This window comes from Strix aluco, chromosome 3, assembly GCF_031877795.1.
Source record: "Strix aluco isolate bStrAlu1 chromosome 3, bStrAlu1.hap1, whole genome shotgun sequence".
Classification (NCBI taxonomy): domain Eukaryota; kingdom Metazoa; phylum Chordata; class Aves; order Strigiformes; family Strigidae; genus Strix; species Strix aluco.
Window position 1 is genome coordinate 24,083,208 of NC_133933.1, and position 21,131 is coordinate 24,104,338.

The following is a 21,131-nucleotide window of genomic DNA, read 5'->3' on the forward strand; positions in this document are numbered from 1 at the left end:
TCACACCAGCGCCATGCCATCTGTGACACAGCTGCACTTCTCGATGACCATGTTGGGAAACTCGGCCGCTTCGATCTCGGTGCGGTTGCCCCTCTTGACAAGGTACATCACGGGGAGCGGGGAGCTCTCTGCCACGGCGCAGGCGCGCTCCCCGTAGCCAAAGTGCCACAGCGAGCTGGGGGGCTGCAGGCAGCCCCCCGAGCACCGGTAAGCCTGGTACCCTGCGGGCTCGATGATCCAGTACTGCGTCCAGGCGAGCTCGCGGAAGTTGATGTAGTGCTTCTGCCGGCAGCAGGTGGACTTCCCCGTCACCGCCTCCTCCTTGCAGTCCCCGGGGCCCCTGCGCACCAAGGGAAAAACAAGAACTGATGCTGTAACTGGAAACCGGGAAGGTGGGAGAAATAATCCTCCTGTTTATAGCATGGGTGGGCCCTGAGACGTGAAACTTGGGCCATGCTTGGGCTTCATTTGAATATTTGGACAACAAATATGGGAAGAGGAGAGGTGTGATTCAGCAGCAACTTTCTAACTCCTCCCCTCACAAGGGCAAGAGCTGCATGTCCTGGGTTGGCACACACAGTACAATAATTCAGGGGCAAAGTTACACTGGAGACAGTACAGATTTAGGTTTCATACATACCCATAGTCTTCCAAGTCAAGGGTGTAAAGCACCAGTTCAGGTTTGCCTAGGGCTTTATCCTTGGGGTCCTGAGAGGTGAAACGCACAGCTTTGGCCATTTCTGAGGCATGGCTGCCTACCCTTTCTCCTTCAATCCAGACCTCCAGGAACATTGGCTCCCGCCTCTTGTTTCGCAGCCAGTAATGAACGGCCTGTGTCACATCAAAGTTCTTCCAGCCCGACTCACGTATAGGAACCAGCCTGTGTGACAAGGGATTGGCATTAGAGAAAAGCCCATCAGATAAAGCCCGGGCTCACAGTGCTGTTATTGCAGCAGAATAATTTGCTTCCTGCAGATTGTCATGTACCTTGATTACACGATAATTTTTGTTGAGTGCTCTGGGTGAGCACCCATGGCAATTAATTCACACCTCAAAAAGAAGCATGCAGATCTAAGAGACATGGAAGGGCTAAATAAAACCTTTTGTGCATGCCCATGTCAAGGTATTCATTCATGCTCATACAGAAATACGGCAGTGCAGGATTATATGCAGCCTCAGTATTAGTGACAATGGCCTGGTAAACACCACTACTCCCACCTGCTCCTGTCCTAGCTGCATTAGGGCTGTAAGTTTCTACCCACCAGAAAATTGATTTGATGTCTAATTCTGCCTTCAAGGGTTGTAAAACATCCACAGAGCACAAGGCTACAGAATCAGATGCTTTTTGCATAATTTATTTATTTAAACCAACTAATGAAACGGCCGATGGATAGAGTACCAGCAGTCAGTAACCCATGCGAGTTAGAGAGTGAGAGAAGTGAACCAAGTGGAGTGTTTTAGAAGGGAAGACCTAGCAGTACACAGCATCGTTTGACACAGAAATAGATTATTTCAATGAATCATCATATATTCAGTCTTAACTTAGTTTCTGCTCTTACAAACTCATTCTGGGTTTAGAGGCTATAGAGCCTGATTCTACAGACATAACCCCATGAGGCTGACTGGAGGCACAAATGCATGACACCCAAACCCGGCCCAGAGGACCCATACCCTGTAACTAGAGTCCTGGCTTCAGGAGAGGTTCCTTTCCTACCTGGAGTCTATCAGGGAGGTCCTGTTGGTACCATCCTGCTGCCGTTGCACCCAGTACACGCTGACTCTGGCGTTGGAGACGAGCCTGTGAGACTGCTTGGCAGGCAGGTTTGCTCTGTCCAGAGGCTTTTTGAAGAGTTTCAGTTCAGCCATTGTCACTTCGCTGTTTTTAGGTATTCTGCCCTCCATGTCAAAGATCAGGTTCTGACGCGTGGTGGTGTCAGAGTAGAGGACTTCTCCTGCCATGCCTGTGCACGTTGGGAACAAAACAGACAGCCTGTCATTGCCATCCTGGTTAGCAAATCCCCACACTGTCCACAATTATCATCACAACGCACTCTTTCCATGCTCCCACATCGAGTCCTTGTGGCAGAGACAGCCACTAAACACACCTTTTCTAATGCATACTTGAATCAATGTCTTGCAAATGCCCTAATTCTCCTATGTCTGAGTCTCTGCAACCTGGAGGAAAGAAATCTTCTATATAATTTGACGCTAAATTGAGCAAACCATAAAAGGTGTGCCACATTTTGTGCCAGCACTGGGCATGAAAGCAAGAAACTGTACCACTTGCAATGAAAAAGTGTTTTCATTTGCTGTCCGGGCTGCTATGTATGTCTTTTGAAAGTGAAACAAGCTCTAAGTGTCCTTGATTTTCTCCTTGATATTTTTCCCAGACAAAAACCAAAAGTCGGGGGAGAGTGAAACATCCTCAAAGAGGTGTGACTCCTATTAAAGGGCTTTTTGGACTTTTGACCCAAAACCTGCAAGGTCTGCACATTCTACTGACTTTTTTCTTTTTTTCCACCTGCACAAAATGTTTCATGGGTACCAAGGCTTTTCTCTTCTATCAAGCTCCAGCAGCAGCCTGTTCTCTGCAAGGACTGTGGGACCCCATCTCCAGGTGCAAGGTGTTGCTAGTGTGTGTTAATCTTTAAGATGCTGTTACATGCATCTCTTCTACCCAGCTCAGGCTTGGAGCCAGACCCAAACCTCATTCCCCCCGTGGGTTTGCCTCTGCCTGCCCTGCGGCCGGCCGGCCGAGCATGGGCAGTTTGCCCTGGCAGCGGCACAGTGCTTTGTGAGTTCCCGACAGCGAAGCAGACACATTACCTGTGTTGCCAGGGATCCCCCTGAGGATGCCAGCCAGGCTCGGCAAAGCTCGGCGCTTCACTCTGTTGCGCTTCAGCATGGAGATGTATTTGTTCTTTACGTGGTCTGGGATAACCAGATCCACCAAGTCTCTCTTATGAAGTTTAGGGACCTCAGAGAGCCCCAGCTGCTTCAGCAACACCTCCTTGAACCTGTCCTGGGTAAACGCTCGGACCATGACAACCAGGCAGAGCACGCAGAGCATCCAAGTGAACCTCACGTCCATCCTCCTCTGTCGGCAAAGTGGCCGCCTGCCCGGCAGAGATGAAGGGGGGGGTCTCCCCGGGGCTGCTCTCAGCAGAGATGTGGTGGCAGGCTGCCTGAGCGGGACGGAGGTCCCCTGCACCGGGGTTTTATAGCCAGCCTCGTCCCACTGGCACAACAAATTCCACAAGTCGGGCCGAAGCAGAGGACTTAAAAGGATCACTCCCCGGTTGGTAGACACATGCCAGTTTAACACCTTCATCTACTCTAAAGTTAATACAAGCAGGTTTAGGGGAGCTTCCAGATTCCTTCACAGGGAAGAAGTTTCCATCCTTTTTGAATTCTCTGCAAACTTTTGCTCAGAAAACCCCTGAGCGATCAGGGTCTTATGTTCTGACTAGGTCAGGGAGGAAACACATCTGCAGAGTACATTGCGTTATGTGCCCCACCATATGATTCTTAAAGGAAGCATCAATCTTTACCACAAGAGACTTGCTACCTAAAATAGCCAATATCAGTCAGGAGAGTAATGCTTTAGCTGAAAGTCCATCTTTATGGCCAGCATTAAAAAATAATTTAAAATCTTTTCTGGGGGGTAGGTACTGCTTTGATCGCTGAATATTTGTATCAAGTATATGAATCAGGGCAGTGAATCACAGCAGTTGAATGGTTTATGGCCTTTTACGCTGCTTCTGAATCACAGAAGGTGGAAGATGTACAGGCCTGACATTTTAGAAAAATATCCCATCAGTCCTTATGGATTCCAATGGGTTTCATAATACTTGTACGTAAAAGAAGGCGGCTTTATATAAAGGTAGATCACCTTTCAGTGAACATGAGAATCCACTCTGCTTTTCCACAACATAGATGAAGAATATTGGTATTTTGAACACTATTAACAACAATAGAGAGCTGTCTCTAGAGACGAAAGCTGACCTGGAGGCTGGGGGCGAGGGTTGGATGTTTGCCTTGAAGTCTACCTTTAAACTTGAAGTTCCCATCCTTTGCTTCCCTGGTCTTTGCTGACATAAGATGTGGAAGTCTATTTCTGAAACCAATCCCAAGCGAAGTGAATTGAAAAAATCTAAAATGTGGTCGATAGAAGTGTGAAGGAGCATGGCACTTGGGGCAGATTCTTATCCTCTCCAGCAGCAACAGGCCTAAGCATGCATACAAATGTCTTCAGCATCAAAAGTTCTTTGGATTTTATATGTCTCGGTAAATGATTTAACATTGGTCCAGTTTCATCCAATGACCAGGCTGAGAAAGTCTGGGTGGAAGACCCAATGTAATGAACGTGTACAAAAACACACAGTTGAGGTTCATCACTCATTAAAACAAGCGTCAGCTGAGGCAGCCTGTTTTGTACACAGAGGAAGGCAACAAAGCCATCTGAAAGAGCCTAACTGAACACTGCTGTTATTGCCCATTTTGTCTTTACCACCTTTCAAGAAACTTGTCTCCTTAAACATGATAAAGCCTCCATTAAATGTTAAAGGGGCACCTTATTTAGTTGAATTGAGTTTTAAGGCTGAAATGGAACCATAGACTACGAACTAACAGTTTATGCATGGCCCAAGGCAGTACATTCTTTAATCTTTCCCTTTGTGTAGCATCTTTCTCTGAACAAATCCATATTTTCTGTTATATTCATTCCCCAACAGTGTAAAACATCCACTTCATTTGACTGCCTCAACTTCAACTCATGCCAAAAACTCCTGCTCCTGTGAGTAAGAGGAGGGAAGGGTTTTTTTGCTGAAATCTTTGTGAGCCTCTCAGCCCCTTTGGAAGGCTCCGTCTGCCTGGCTGTTTCCTCCAGACTGCCTCCCCAGCTAAATGGCACATTACTGATTCTCATGGGGTGGGACAGATGCAGTCACACCATGAGCCACTTTCAGAGGCTTGGGTCACAAACTGCATCTAAGCAATGTTCAGGTGCCTGACAAAGTTTCCTTCAGATGTGCTCTATAAGTGCTGTCTAACTCAGTTTCAGCACTGAATTTGTTATGTTTATATAATGACAGTCACCTGGATAAAACTGCAGTTCATGGATTTTTAATAGTCTCTCTCTCATGTCAGAAGACCTGATCCTCTAAACCTTTATCCATCCAATTAGTCCTCGCTCCAGAGAGCGGTCCTACCATGTAGTGAGGGCTCTTCAAAAAACCATGATAAAATGAAATGAAAATGCCTGATTGCTCCAGCAGCACCCGGCTTTCCTGGATCCGGATGTGATTTCTCCTGTGACTGATGTCTAATCTACCAGGACTCTTCACTGTCCAATGTGTATTGGAAGGTGATTTATGGGCTTCACACGTAAAATAAAATTATTGACCAAACACAGTCAAAGCTCAGCTAAGAAGAAAACAGAGGATGTGGATTGTAGGCTTTTCACAGGAGAGTGATTATCTGGTCCAATTGGAGGATTTGCCATTCCCCCTCTGTCATGCAAACAAGAAAAAGTCAGGAATTTTATAATAGCTCTTTTTGTGTAATGTGTATTAGAACCTGCATGGCACATTCAAAATGTCAAACAGAAGATTTCAAGAAGATGCAAGGGATGAAGTATGAACAACTTGCTGTTTTAATAAAAGCCAGTACTTAGTGAAGAGAGAATCTCTGTAGTTAAGCCTTTAATTTAATTACAAACAGTTCCCTAAGACATTTGCTGGTCATATCTATGCAATGATTTTTGGTAAATAAATCCAATGGGTTCAAAGAGAAAGTGTGAAAGGCTTAGCTTAATTATGTAGCTATTATCCTGGGAAACAAGAATGTTTCAAATGTATTTGCAGTATGTCAGTGAGGACCTGAATATTTAATTTTTCAAGATTTGAATTTCCATGGACATAATTGTTTTGTATTACAATTGAGCCCATATTAGAACAGCCTTTGCTTAAGTGATGTGAAAGGCAACAGTTTTTGTGTGCTCCAAGAAATGCCCTGATTTGTGCAACAGGCACAGAGATGGGAGCACATCTCTACATAGATTTTGGTCTGTTTTTCCCCAAAGTTAGGGTCTTTTTAATCTAGGAGTGTGGAAGTAAAAATAGTAGTGGTTAAGATGCGGGTATAAACTTCAGGTATAAAGAGTTAAAAAAGAATTCCAGTAGAGGTTCTGTTTCGTATTCTTTTTCAGTCTTAAGCACACCGAGTTTTACATAGCTAACAATAGGCTGGTCATGTGAAGTGCTGGGTTAGAGGTTTCAAAAGTGGAAGTGAACTGTGGGCTATGCACGAAGGCATGTCCTCTGGTGCTGCCTCACCAACACACCCCAACAGCCACCAGCCTGAGCTTCAAACTTAATATTCCCACCAGCATTTTAAACCTAGGCTACACACTTTTAAGCGGGATTTCACAGGCATCTTTGGCTTCCTCCTTGACTGGCATAGTCCGTGCTGGTGGTGGCACCCCAGTTCCTCTGCAGGGACCAGCCCTGTGTCAAAGTCCAGACAGCAAACATGGAGCTCACCAAGCCCACCGCTGGAAAGCCACCCCACTGTCAGCAGACAGCAGCTCGATTTCACTCAGTCTGGGTTTATGCCTAATTTCTAAATAGTGGCCGAGACAAAAAGCATTTCCATTTCCCATCTCTTGAGCTGCACAGAACCTTCAGCGCTGGATGAGAGTGAGATGTCACCCAGAGCAGGAGACAGCATGCGCTGGGCTCAGGGCTTAGCAAGCCCTTGGTGCAAGCATGGCTGGGGGTGCAACACAGCGCAACGCTCATCCCCCTGCCAGAGAGGCAGCCCATACTGTATGTTGATGTTGCCTTTATGCAAGGAGAGAAGGGCGATGTACACCTTACCCTGTGTGGCTCCATGGATGATGCAAAACGACTAGTGGTAATTCCTCAATAGGACTGTTGTTCCAGAAAGGCAAGACCTCTGAGAAATTTGAGAAATTCTTCCAGTACAAAGAGCAAATGAGCAGGACACAGGGTTATTATCACACTTGTCTGTCACTTTAGCTCCAAACACCACCAGCCCCTGGCTTGGTCTAGAAATGCTCTGATTTGTACTATACTTGTTCCTTGAAAATGGCATACGTCTGCTGAAAGATACTGGGAAACTCTTGCTAGGGCAGTGGCTTTCAGTCCTTCTCTACCTCTAGAGACAGATACTCTTTCATTAGGGCATGGATAGCTTTCTCACTGTACAGCACCCAGGATTTCTGTGGGGCTAGTATAGCTCACTGGAGTTTGCATGCGTGTTCCCCATAGCCTCAGCCTGCCCTGCAAGAGTCTGGCATGGAAAAGTTTCATAAGATCTGGCTTGATAACACAAGACATCAAGCTTTTATCTGGCTCCCAGGGCCAGACTGAAAACAGCAGAGCCACTCAATGCAGAGTGTTGATCTCCACTAAATCCTTTCTGTTGGTTCTGATTTGTCCCAAAAATTTGGCTGTGTCAATTTTTGTGCCAAAAGGCTTTGTGCTTGATCAGGTATCGCCTGACTTACCTGTCCTTACATATGCATTTCCATGCATCCCCCCCAGTGAGCATAAAATCATAAAATGGACTTTACATCAGTTTTGTGGAGTCTGGATAATATGACTGTGGGAAATATAACTTTGTCTCCCATGTCTGAGCCAAACCATGTTTATTCTGACCTGACAGCGCACAGATCTCGTACCAAAGACACTGCAACCACAGCCTCAGTCCCTAATATTTACTCTGTCTGTCAGCTAAGGAGCCAGTTTCAGTAGCAAGTTTTGTGGTGCAAACAATCAACTACTTGAGCCATACAAAAATTATCCAATTCACTTAATCTAGGCAAGGACATGAGCCTGCTTTTCCTCATCACCAGTCTAGGCCAGACTGAACTGGCCATCTCCAAGGGAAATATCTTACAGATCACATGTTCTGTTGGGTTCCTCTTACAAATGCTGGCGATGAAGCCCCAGGCAGCAACAGGGATAATGATCCCTTATGCATTTATCCCACAATGTATCCAGTATAGTAAAAACCCCATTTTATTTGAGAGAGATATCGCAAACCTGGTTTGATCTGAGCTCAATTCAGGTAACTTCTGGTGCTGTGTATCTTAGATTGCATTGACTTAAGCACGTCTTCCATAGGCAGGCTTCTGCTTTTACTCATGGGCTTGTTTTGGTCAAACAGACGAGACAAAAGGTCTCCTGTTTGAAGAGGAATGGATAAAATGTCCAAAGTCCCACCATGTCCTTGGTCAGCTGATGTCAGCTGGCTTGCTTGCAGGGTTTGTGTTGGCAGCATTTGCAAAGTGCCAGTGTTCTGGCAGAAAAGGGATCTCCAAGACATTTTTTTTTACAGAAAAGCAAACACAACTGTTTAAATACAGCTTTTTCTGTCCCCTCAGCAGTCTCCTCCCCACCGCCCTAGTCTGTGCCTTGTCTGTAGCTGGGGAAGCAGGATTTGTTACCACTCTGATGGCTACAAAAAAGGCTTCTAGCAAAAATGCTGACATCTAGCAAATGATGTTGAATCAGATAAATAAGCATACGGCCCTAAATTGCTTGCCTTACACTGTCACAGTCCACTTCATTAAGGAATGTCCCCATTACTGAGAGATAGTTGTATTTTGTAGGAGCAGAACTTAATTTTCTAATAAGAGCCTATTTACCTGCCTAGTTAAAATGATGTGGTTTTTTTTTTTTTCCCTCTTTGCAGCTGTGTGTTTACACTGTAAAAGTTTATCAGCTTTTTTAAGAGTATGCTTTTCCTGCTCTAGTGATGCAAGTGAGAGCCCACCTCCAGGCCAGGCAGGGCTGGTGAGGCTCTGAGAGGCTGCACGGGCTCTCCCTGCCCTTGGCAGTGCTTGCTGCCGAGTTGGCCTTTAACCAACGTGCTCCAGCGAATGTCACCAAGAGGGCTCAGTGTGTGACCCACTCAGTTGCCTGACCCAGAGCACGTCTGGCTGGGAGAAGGGCACCTGTGTGTGAGGGAGGCATCAGGCACGCTGGAAAAAAATGTGGCAGCCGGAGGTTTTAATGCACATGGTGCTAGCAAGAGAGCTCGGCTCCGTGTTGATACAGCTCTATGGACTTCTGAAAGTTTGGTGCTTGTCCACCAATACGAGCCGGCAGTGTGCTCAGGTGTCCAAGAAGATCAAAAGCATCCTGGCTTATATCAGAAATAATGTGGCCAGCAGGACTAGGGAAGTGATTGTCCCTGTGTACTCGGCACTGGTGAGGCCACACCTCGAACGCTGTGTTTAGTTTTGAGCCCCTCACTACAAGAAAGACATTGAGGTGCTGGAGCTCATCAAAGAAGGACAACGAAGCTGGTGAAGAGTCTAGAGCACAAGTTTTATGAGGAGTGGCTGAGGGAACTGGGGTTGTTTAGCCTGAAGAGACATAGGCTCAGGGGAGACCTTATCTCTCTCTACAACTACCTGACAGGAGGTTGTAGCGAGGTGGCTGTTGGTCTTTTCTCCCAAGTAACAAGCAATAGAACAAGAAGAAACGGCCTCAAGTTGCACCAGGGGAGGTTTAGATTGGATATTAGGAAAAATTTCTTCACTGAAAGGGTTGTCAAACGCTGGAAGAGGCTGCTTAGGGAAGTGGTTGAGTCACCCACCATCCCTGGAGGTATTTAAAAGGTGTGTAGATGTGGTGCTTAGGGACACGGCTTAGTGGTGGATTTGGCAGTGTTAGGTTAATGGTTGGACTCAATGATCTTAAAGTTCCTTTCCCACCTAAATGATTCTATGTCCCATACCCCTTACAGATTCTGTGCCAAGTTTGCGTAGCAAGTGGCCTTCCAATAATTGAGAAATGCCCCTGTTGTCCTGTCATGTTAATACACTTGCAATACTACTCATATTGCGTCTGTGGCAGTGAGTAGCCTGGCTTAAGTATTGACTGTATTTCCTCCAGTTAATTTTAACTCTAATAGCTTTTGCTTCACTGAACAGACTTTCCTCTTTTGCTAAGAAAAAGAGAAAATTAATCGCTTTTTCCTGACTCAGATAGATAAGGAATGACCAGGAGAAGCTGCAAAGCAGAAAGATTATGAACTACATGTTAATGAAAATTTAATAATCTGCATCACTAACTTCGCTGGAATATTTTTTTTTCTGCAGGCCAAGATGAGTGAGATCTAAAAGGAACCTCTTCTGCTAAGCATTGTGATCTGTCATGCAAAATAGTAATTTGTTAGTGTGATGCAAAAAAGAAAAAGGGCTGTTCCTTGCACAGAAAATTACAAAAGCCAGTGCAAGATTGTAGAAGACAAAATTAAGTCATAACATGCACAGAGGTAACAAGATAGAATTGATAAATACTTTAGACCTCTCTAATTTGGTACATCAGATGGAATGTGGAGTAACTGCCCAAAGGCTTCCATTAGTCCTCAATGAGATATTTAAAATTAACTTGGGCAATGCCTTAGCAAATATATTGATTGGAAAACAGATACCTGCTACAGCAGGAAAATGAGCTAAACTATTTATATAGTTGTTTTCTGTCTGTAACATCTGCTGCTAAAGTGACTTTGGGGCTACTGTGTGTCAGTAGGTTTTACACCATGGAACCAAGATGTATTCGGTTTCAAAATAATTACTCGCACATGGCTTTTTTCCTTGATGTTAACAGCGCACTAGTGCCATGATCAAAAGGATGATGAAGTGGAGTTCTGAATGGGTCCAGCAACAACCCCAGACCTGCCTGCCGGAGCTCTGGGTGAGCTGGGCTGATACTGAGGGAGGATGTCTGAGAGGCTTCTGGGGGGGGCCAGGAGATTCAAGACATACAAAACAGTCTTCTTGGAAATGATGATCTGAATCAGACTATAATCCCTCATCCCAATGCTTAATGTTCATTCTTTTTAAACAGAAATAGCCAGGCTTAACTGGCTGTAAACGTTGCATCAAACTTTGCAGTCATCTTTTCTTTGTCTTCAGAGTTCTGCCATCTCTTCTGAGAATGGTCTTAAAGGGCTATAGAGTATTTGAAATGCATTTTAAAAGATTTTAGATCTATTAATAAAATTTCAAATAATTAACATTAACTCATTTTTTAAAACCTAGTGAGCTGTTTACTAGTTACGCTGATTTATTATTCATGCTGTTCATTCCATTCCCCTTCTGTCTCGATTGGGTACCTTGTTACACCTTTGAGAATTGCATAATAACAAATATCAAAATAGCCCCCTAATTTTCTTTTGCCTTCAAACAATGCAGCAATGTTCAGAAAGGATGGTGTGTGGATAGACTGTTTCTACTCAAGCAGTTACTACAAAGCTGTTTCCACTTAAATATTTATATTATTGTTGTATTGCTTTTGTAACTTTTTGGGTATGTTATTACTTTTTAATGAAAAAGACTTCAGTAGGAAAGAACTGGAGAAAATACAGTTTCTTGTGTATTTGACTCTAAAGCAGAACACAAAGGGGTATTTTACTTCATGGCACAGGTTAAATTACGTAATTTCCTGCCATGTACCCAATATCTATGTAAACAAGGGGTATAAAGTCTCGGATTTAACATGGCCCTTGTAAAGAGTAAAATAAAGCTGTGTGACCTGACTAGTTTTAATCCTTTTAGCATTCATACTACAGGACCCTGGGAGATGCATCATGGTCATTTGATTTTAAAAGGAAATCTAGCCACACTTGGCCAGGTCACTTGAAGCGTGAAACACAAACTTCAGTTGTTTTGGTTTTTTTTTTTTTTTCTTTTCTTACCTAGCCATCTGCTTATTCAAAAGCATTAATCCAGGAATGGCCAACATTACCACATAGCAACCAAATGCATTTCTGAACCGTAATTTTGGATTCACCATGAGAATCTGCAGGAAATGCCACGCATTTGAAGATTGTATCTGTCAGCTTTCCAGGCTGAATAACAGTAGTAAAGACATGGTGACTAAAATTTTTTTTTATTTATGCAGCATGGCTGTTAGCTTTAGCTGTTGTCAGTATAGAATACAGGGTCTTTTGACAAATCATACATGTGGAGAAGATCTTCAAAGGCACAAAAAGGAATTCAGAGTCCATTTTTCATCTATTTGAGCAAAACTTAGATGCCTAGTCCCTCTTCTCTGCTTTGATTAAAACAGAGCAAGGAATATTTTGCCTCTGTGACAGCAAAATTGGAAATAAATTACTACAATCAGAGCAGAGACACAGATGACCTGGGAATTAATTTGAGATACTTACTCAGTTTGACCAGATCTGTTAGAACACCTCAAAGGCTGACTACAGGAAAATGTTGTTTTCAATGAAGTTCAGGTTCTGCAAATCCAATGGAAGGGATTTGAAAATCACAATGTGCAGCAGACTTGGAAGACTGGCTCTTAAAACTCTTTAGAGGCTGCACCACTTGATTTGTTCTCAGTCCCTTGTGGTAGGAAAGCTTACCTCTGGACTTCACCATGTTTCCAGGCTGGTAAACTCTTAAACACATGCTGTCCTAAATAAGAAAATGCTCCAATTCATAATGGAACATGAAAATATACTCTTGCCTGGGCTTGCCTTGAAACTGATCCAGAAACCACAGCAATTACAGTCTTGTTTCCTAAGGAAAGTGGATGGGAACTGGTTTCTTAACACAATTTCATGCCCTCTGAGAAATGCTGTCACTGCGATAATTTGAATAATAAGTTCAATAGGGCTGACATACGAAACCCTCCTAGTCTTCACAGGAGCTACGGTGCAAAGGAACTACAATCAACCTGGTTTGCCATTCCCCAGAGCGGTTGGCAATCTGGGGCCTTAAACCTCAGGTCTGCTCATCTCAGCGCTCTGTGTGCAGCAGTGCCAGCTTACACCTTTCTCAGGTGTGCCCAGGAACTCATCCAGACAAGGATGTAAAAGGAAAGGTGCACTGTGTTGTGAAGGCAGAAATAGTTTGCTGAGGTGCTCCCATGCAACATGAAATCTTTCTTCTGCCCCGGAGTCCATCTGACTCCAGAAACTCCCACAAAGTGGCTGTGCCACTTTACAGGACCTGCTTTTAACTCCTCCCAAATTAGTTCTGATCACTCACTTCATTATAATCTGGTATATAATCTGAATATATAAACATCTGCTTTACTAAATCCAAATATATAAACACCTGCTTTACTTGAAACTGTACAGAATATCAACAGGAAGGGAAAGCTGAAAAGATTTGCACTCTCTTCCCAGTTCTGTCCCCAAGTCAGGATAATGACCTTGAGCAAATTGCTTTGGTCAAAATTTTCAAGTCTGTATTTAGACACTAAAATAAATAACCTGATTTTCAAAGGTACCAGCCAACCACAGCTTCTGTCAACAAAACCCTAATCACCAATAGACTCTAACAATTACTGTTCATAAAGTATCTTAGTAAAACAAGAGATATCCCTCTTGCCATCTGTTACTGCTTACTTACAGGGAAGAAAGTTCTCCACTGATCCATAGATCACTCATGTGTTTAAGCTCAGTTTGCAGTGACTACATTACTTTCCCTTTTCACACAGATCAGGCCACATTCTCACTCATGAGGCAATGTCAAACATGCTGAGTACTAGCTGGAAGAGATGCAAGGGAATACCTTTATACTCTGCATACACCTGAAAGGAGAAAGATGGAACAGAAAGAGAAGAAAGAGATTTAGAGAAAATAAAATCATCACAGAAAAGGAAATATGAGAAAGGATGAATGGGAAGAGGAAATAAACTACTACAGAAAGAGGAATGAAAGAGTGGATAGGGAGGGATAAGAATGGGAAAGTCAGAAGGTATGGTGATAGTATGTCCAACAGGTGATCCCGTGCTAAGGAAAGGCCAGGATTTAGGCAACTCTTCTGCTTCCCTAAAGCGGAGGAGAAAGTGCCCAGCAAGGACCCACATGCCCACAGTGTGCCTCAAATGGCAGTCGTGCATGTGGAACTGGTTGGATGCTGTTGCACCCCACCATTTCCAGTCATGCTCTAGTAAAGCCAGGCCCTGGGTCCAAGATCTTCCTCTCTGAAAAAAGCCACTCTGCCCTTGGTCATGGCTGTTTGCCATTGCGATAGCTCTTCACGGCTTCCTGCTTAAGCCACTTTGCATCCTGCCACCAATTCGCCCCGGACACTTGCGCCTCGCGTAGCTGGCACCTCACCCCCTGCGTAGGCTCACCAGGATCATCCTGCTGTCATTAGTGGCCCCCTGCACTCGCCTGCTGCAGATACATGTATCTGTAAAGGAGCCAAGTCAGCGCTGCAGTGGAAAATGTAACAGGGACCTCCTCGGCTCTTTGCAAAGCCAAAATCTGAATTTAACAGATCAGGCCTATTTCTAAAGGCTGAGACACACAAATCTACAGAGATAATTATCAGTGCAAGCTCCTAGGCAGAACACAGAAGCTCATAAAGTGTAACTCTTAGTTCTGCTGCTTCGGGTTTACTTTGAGTTAACCTGAGATTACAATAAAACCTGCACTCTGAATTTTTTTCATATGTAAATCCAGAAGTGGGAAGAGGGAATTCTTACCCAAGGAAGAAAAAGGTTACTCATTTTAAAAGTCCTTTAAAAATTATTTAATCCAGATTTCTATTCAAATATATTCTTATTTTTTAAAAATATACTTATTTAATATATAACCATGTATATTAAGGCTTAAGCTTTTCACATTTTAAAAATATTGTAAATTAGATTTATTAATGTTCAAGCTGTGTGTTTGCTGCTGACATTTTAAGGGAAGTCAAGCCAGTGAACCAGGACGGGTCATCACCAAGGCCCTGGAACCCTATGCTTAAGTCTAAAAGCTGGGGATCTCACTGGACTCTTTGCAGCTAGAGAATGGATAAAGCAGACCAACCACTTTAATGACTAATTTGCTAAAAGCTGTCAAACTGAGTAGTATTTGAAAAAAGAAAAACCTAGTTTTCCTCTTCCAATCCATTACGATAAAAACAGGATTTGAGAGGTTGGTTAACAAGAATTTACTTTCAGTCCAAGGTTCAGCAAACCCTGCTGACTTGACCCTCCAGTGGTTTAGACTGCAAGATCTCCTGGAGGGTTTTGTGGCTCCAGGACTAGCAATCACCCAGCTTTCTGCTCCAGGGAAAGCAGAACCCAAGGCAAGGATGCTAATGTCTGTCCAGATCTCACCCCAGTACTGTTGCAACAAGAGTTACTACATACGGTCAGGGAAGCTATGGAACACCGGGGCTCCTGAGGACACCAGAGTTCTTCACTAAAACTGATGTATATTGTACCCAACAGGAAAACATTACAAGCTGTAAGTGGTTTGATATTTTACACTGGTGACAGACACAGCTGCTCCATGATTCACCTCAGTGCAGTGCGTCATGTGGCCAGGTGTTGTCCTCTTCAGTGGGAGAGACCAGATTGTGGCACATGGTTTCTCCATCTCCCTCTCTCTCTCAGGGAGCTGCCTTAATTATAGTTAGTGCTATGCCACCTATGCATTAACTCCCTTCAGCTTCTATACACACAGGGTTAACGCATGGATAGGCATTAAGATAATATGTGTATTCAGAAAACAATGAAGTCATCCATGTTTCAGGTCACCCTGTCCTAGTTTTGTACCAAAGTGTGTCACATCAACAGCGGCTGCATTTTGATGAGCTAATAATAAACCTTAAACTCCTATATATCAGCAACAGATTCTCCAGCTGCAACTATCTGCAAAACAGAGGTTTAAAAACTCACACTGCGCACAGGTGAGTGATGAGGAAGTCCACGCTTTGCGCCCTGATAAGGCATAGGCCTGTCTCAGTCCAGACAGGCCTACCGCAAGGTTCGGCAGCTGCTGCGGCTGGGTTTGGCAGTGTTTATAGCTGGGGTATCGGTACAGAAGCCTAGGAACACTCACAGGGACACCTCTTTAGACATAACCAGGATGATCAAAACCAATCAGCTCAGTGCACACAGTAGGGACAATAATTCACTATTTCATCAACCAAGTTTAAATGCAAAATATGATGTGATAAGCTTATTTTTTTCTCCTGTACATTTGTTGTGTACTTTTCAGTATTGCTATTTTAGATTGCAGTTACTTGTGCATTTTAATAAAATTCCAGTTTTCATCCAAATATAACTTGACAAAGATCATGAGAAAAATGAATCACACTCAAGCATCAATACCAACATCCCATTCACCATTTCCTATGAGACACAAAATGTAAAAGAAAAGCAAGGCAAATTTATCTCACATACCACTAGATATATTTGGTTAAATATTTTGCATAATAGTCGATTCTCTTGATTAATAGAAATACATTCCAACTTTAATGCAAGGCTATCTCTACCTTGAAAATCAACATATTATCTATGAATGAGAAGCAGCACTACAAAAATACTGTCTAGAGAGAAACAAAGTGTAAATTGTTAATTTAAATCAACACTTGCTGCTTGCTTATTTGTATTATGATTAGAGTTCATTTAAATCTGTCTATCTGTCTAGATTTTTTCTATTTGTTTGTTTTTATTATACACATATTAATGCTCCGGCCTTTCAAAGGAAGACTCCATAATGCCCACACTAAGTCCTCTGGTATATTGAGGCTTGTAAACAGATTGCTAGATGAAGGCAAAGATTAAAAGATAGCAAAGGGCTGCCAGGCTAGAAGCCTGAATTAAATCCATTAAGATATATTTGAATAGGCAGATAAGTAAGGAACAGCAAGCTGGGCTGATGAGTTTCTTCAGAGAGAAGAAACCATGACGAGAGTTGCCACGCATGGTAAAGCATCAGGCCACCTGCTACTCACGTCCAGAGACTATTGATGTCCCGTTGGGAGTTCACCCATCAAGGGAAGTCCTGCTGTGATAAATCAAACTAAAGTGACAGCAGAGTTCTTCAGCCATAAGGTCATTTAATAAAGTAAGGGAAGAGTCACACATGTAAGTGTAAATACCCCACACACTTGTTCAACCTGGTGCTAAAGAGCTGTTGAAGTGGATATGGAACATGCAAAATACAAGAAAGATGGAAGAGTTTTAAATTCTGTTGACCTGCTCCCTGGGTCCTGAAGCTGTATTTCCATCTGCTCTAGCAACATAATTAAACGTTTGCTGACTAATGACTGTATGTGGCTTTTGTCACCAGAAGAACAGACAGTGGTAAACAAAACCCTATTTACAAGAGGTAGGGAGGAGGGAAATGTGACTCTGCTGTTGAAATTAGAGATAAACAAAATCACACCACTTAGCTAAAGAGCCTGTCTAGACAGAGGAAGAAAAAAAAAAAAAAAAAAACCAAATTACAAAAGCTTGATGTTATTCTTGAGAGAAAGAGAGGGAAAAATTATTTTCTTGTGAGAGAGGGAAAAATGATTTTGTAGCTGGGCTACAATGAAGAATGTCAAGATCACTGAATACCTCCTATTTAATGCTACAGAGTAAGATAGTCTAGCCAAAGCAAGGCCTTCTTAATTTTGAAAAATAAGGTAAGAATCAAAAGTACAAACAGCTTAGGAAATCAGTGAGAAAATCAACCAAATGGATTTTGGTCCTAGAAATGTAAGAGCTGCAAGCATACACTGAGGCTTCACCTATATGGCAGGTCTACTCTGCTGCAGCTACATCAGTAAAATTGAATTTTTAAAAAAGTGATTATAACTATTCCACTTTTAATTCCTGTTTTGAAATAAGCTGTCCACAGGAAGAGTTATTCCAGGAAAGCCAGGATGGAATAATTACTGTACTACACTCACGCCAAACAACTTTCCCACCAACATAGCCCTGAGTAGAAGAGAATGTGTTTTAAAGCTAAAATAATTAACAGCATTCATTTATTCCAGCAGTGAATCTGAACCACTCTGCTTTGAGCTGAGAAATTCTATGCCATATTCTAAGTAACATAATTGTTACAGCCAAGTTAAAATCACAGATTATCTACAATGCAGCTGCTAGATAAATTATGAAATTCTATCATCTTGAAATGTCTCTCAGTTACTGCAGATAACTGGGACTTCTCCCTTTTTGTGGGATGGAGTGGGGGAAGGCACGTAGCATATGTACAGCCAAATGCTGCTCTCCACCAAGCAGGCACTCCTGAATAGTGAAACAAGGATTTGACAGAGTGAAGCAATTGTGGATTAATAAAATGGCAGGGAGCAGGATAGCAGGTGTGCATGCAGGGCCCTAAGTAACACACACAGTTTGAATACAGGGGACATAAGGAGTTGAAGATGGAGAGGCAGAGGCAGGATTGTCAACTGGAGGAGATGATGGCTTCTTGGCAGCTGGGATGCCCATTTCTTTTAAACATAAAAGTCAACAGATGGCTGAGATTTTGATCAGTGTAACATCAGATTGAACCTTGCAATGCCCTGATGATTTGGTTGTTTTTAGAGTGGGTCGCTGTTCTGAAACATCACCGCTGCTTCATCCATGAGACTAGAGGTAGGGCGCAAACCTTTGAAGGCAAGCGGTCTCCCTGCCTCCCTCTGAACAGTTACATTTTCATCATTATCATAATCTTGTTCCTCGGATGCCTGCTGCTCATTGAGGTCAATCATGCCAATCAGGGGCAAAGGATGAAGACACAGGAGGATGATGATGGTTGGCAATGCTGGGTATGAAATGGCTGTCGAGGGAACACTAAGGGTAGAGAAGAGGTGGATGGCGGGGCCTGGCTGGAAGCCATTATCCCCTGTAAAGAATAAGATGTCCTTGTGGATGGCAGGGAATCAGTCTCATTCCAGCTCTGCCATAGATACATTAAACTCCCTAGGTCTCTTTTTTTTTTTTTTTTTTTTTCCAATTTACAGCATTCAAATGCTATTTCTCTTTATAGGCATGTGGAGACAATTGGCTTTTAATATTTAATGGTACATTGAAATTACTACTATTACTTGATCTATTTCAGAGCTACCTAACCTAGTGAATGGCCTGCTTCACTTGTACTGGCACACTTGCCCACTTTACCAGACTGGGAATTGTGAAATTTCTCTTGAAATCTCACATATCTTCTTCCTTTTTTGCTATAAAAAGCTCTGTTTGGATCAAGGAGGGGCATGTTAGTGGATAATGTGAATCATGGAGGCACAAAAGGTTTTGCTGCAAAGCAGAGCTGCACTAACATTAAAATTGAGAAATCACCAAGTAGTTAGGATATCCTTCATTCTTCACCAGAGATTTTGTCTTTAGGATCCAGCATAAAATTTTCGTAGATAAGCTATGGACTTCTAAAATAACTGTTGTAAGCCATCAGAGATATAATTTCAATGATATTGCATAAGGGGAAGCTTGGCTCAACATGCTTCAAAAGCAGTTCTGCCATATGCAGGCCTTCGACTCAGCAGCTCTCGCTGACCCCGCCATGTGGGAATAAAACGAGCTCCCAGCAGAGCTCTGTCTCCTGTGCTAAAATAAAACCCCGCTGAATTAAAACCGGGTGACTGCATCGCCTGCCCGCCATGTCATACTGGCGGCAGATGAAAACGGACAGCAGTGCAAGAAAAACGACAGCAATTTTTCCCCGGTTATTTTACTCGAGGGTCCCTTCCCTGAGGGAAGCACTTCAGGGGCTGGAACAGAAGGTTAGCGAGGCGAAGGGCAGCGATGCCCCACGGCAAAGGCCTGCGGGGCTGTGAGGGAGGCACCAATGGCGGCCGCCGCGGGCTCTAAGCGCCGGGCCCGGCCACGCATGCGCGGCTCCCGCGGCTTGTTGCTGGGGCTGGTAACTTCGGGGCCGGGACGGTGCCTCGGCGCCGCGCCCCGTGTGGTGACGGGGCGAGACGGGAGGGGAGAGACCGCGGCCGCCCCGGTGCAGGTACGGGAGGGCGGGAGCGGCGCTGCCGGCGTGCGGGGACGGGACGGGACGGGACGGGACGGGGCTGCGTGAGGTGGCCGCGGGCGGTGAGAGGGCGAGGTGAGCCCTGAGGGGGCCGCCGGGGCGCGGGCTGGGCTGTGCTGCCGGCTGGGGCCGCTCCCCTCCGCCCGGCCGTCCCGAGGAAGCAGCTCTTTCCTCTGGGCCGCCTCCCCGCTCTCCGCCGGCGGCCGCAGCGGGACCCCGGCCGGCTCGGGGCGGGGAGCGGGCGGCCGGGGCAGCCCTGGGGGCGTCCCCTCCCGTCGGAGGGGCGGTGCAGGGCGGGGGGCTACACCATCCCCCCCCCTCGCCCAGAGGCGAGCAGGCAGCGGGCGGGCTGGCTGGCTGGAGTTGGGAGCCCTGGGGCTTTGCGGTGTGCCGCCGGGGGAAGCTGGCCCGTCAGCCCCGATTTCACGGCCCTCCCAGGGCCGGGGACGCTGCCGGGGTCCAGCCAAAACAGGGGAGACGGTTTCGCGTTTCTAGAGCCCGCACCGGTGCGGAAAGGTCGCGAAGTGCCGCTCGTTCGGCTGCGGCAGCGCGGCTCCACCCGTCGTTCTCGTCCTGACAGCTGGCGTATTTAAAAATAATGGCTTTCAAAAACTGGAAACTGTGTCTGATGAGATCCAGCGTGATACTTAAAATTTAGCGTGCAGTCTCTGCAGTTGTTGTGATCAAGGTTTCCAAAGTATGTTCAAAAATACTCTCTCCTGTCAGCACTAAATTTCAGTCCTTAGAAGTGTGTATTTTCTTTTTTTCCTGCGAAGAAACATGTCAATTGGGACAACATTTCTTCCTCTCATGTCACACAGTCCAACATTTGGTAAATGCTGGTTTGGGAGAAGTATTCTCTATGCTGTTTTTCTGATGTTTAGAGGGAGAATTTGTAGTTATTAATGTTCTCGCTTTGGTTTTGTTTTGTTTTCAGCATCCACAATAGTGCTGTCATCAGATACATGTGCATTTCTCATACAGAGGCATGATATCAGAAAGGTAGTGACCCTGGACCTGTGATGAGGACCTTTGCTTTCAAAGGATAGAGTTTTTTGGGCTGTGCTTGCTTTATGAAGTGTGTTCTGCATGAAGCATACTTTTGTCCCAAGTACTACATGGGAACCATCAAGTTAGTAATATCCAAGAAAAGAAATGTTTGAAGTGGAAAGCCCCCAAATAAGTGAGCAATTGCATGCAGTGATAAAAAGACCGTTGTATCAATAGCCAAATCTTGTGCAGTCTTGCACTTTAGTACATTATCTAAGCAGGTCAGTTGACCAAAAATGAGGTAGATGGCTGTTCTCTTAGAAATACTCTTTGTTCTTTCTTGTTCGTGATAGACTGTGATTGCTGTGCTGTTC

The 21,131-nt window shown here is 44.4% G+C and overlaps 2 protein-coding genes across 2 annotated transcripts in view; one reads left to right on the forward strand and one right to left on the reverse strand.

The window, feature by feature from the left end:
- On the reverse strand, nt 1-3,091 carry LEFTY1 (left-right determination factor 1). Its single transcript, XM_074820621.1, has 4 exons — nt 2,827-3,091; nt 1,715-1,949; nt 641-880; nt 1-340 (listed from the first exon to the last, which is right to left on the reverse strand). Exons 1-4 carry the CDS (start codon nt 3,089-3,091, stop codon nt 1-3), a joined length of 1,080 nt encoding a protein of 359 aa, XP_074676722.1.
- A 16,562-nt stretch (nt 3,092-19,653) lies between these two features.
- The window catches only part of TMEM63A (transmembrane protein 63A), a 33,354-nt gene continuing 31,876 nt past the window's right edge, over nt 19,654-21,131 (forward strand). The window contains exon 1 of the mRNA XM_074817785.1: nt 19,654-19,743. The gene's annotated coding sequence lies outside the window, so the exon portion shown is untranslated. The remainder of the gene's footprint in view (nt 19,744-21,131) is intronic.

Coding starts and splice junctions, on each gene's coding strand:
- LEFTY1 (XM_074820621.1), bottom strand. CDS start 3,091: ATGGACGTGAGGTTCACTTGGATGCTCTGCGTGCTCTGCCTGGTTGTC. Junction 1,950..2,826: donor GGGGATCCCTGGCAACACAG/GTAATGTGTCTG, acceptor GCATGGCAGGAG/AAGTCCTCTACTCTGACACC. Junction 881..1,714: donor ACCTCCCTGATAGACTCCAG/GTAGGAAAGGAA, acceptor CTTGTCACACAG/GCTGGTTCCTATACGTGAGT.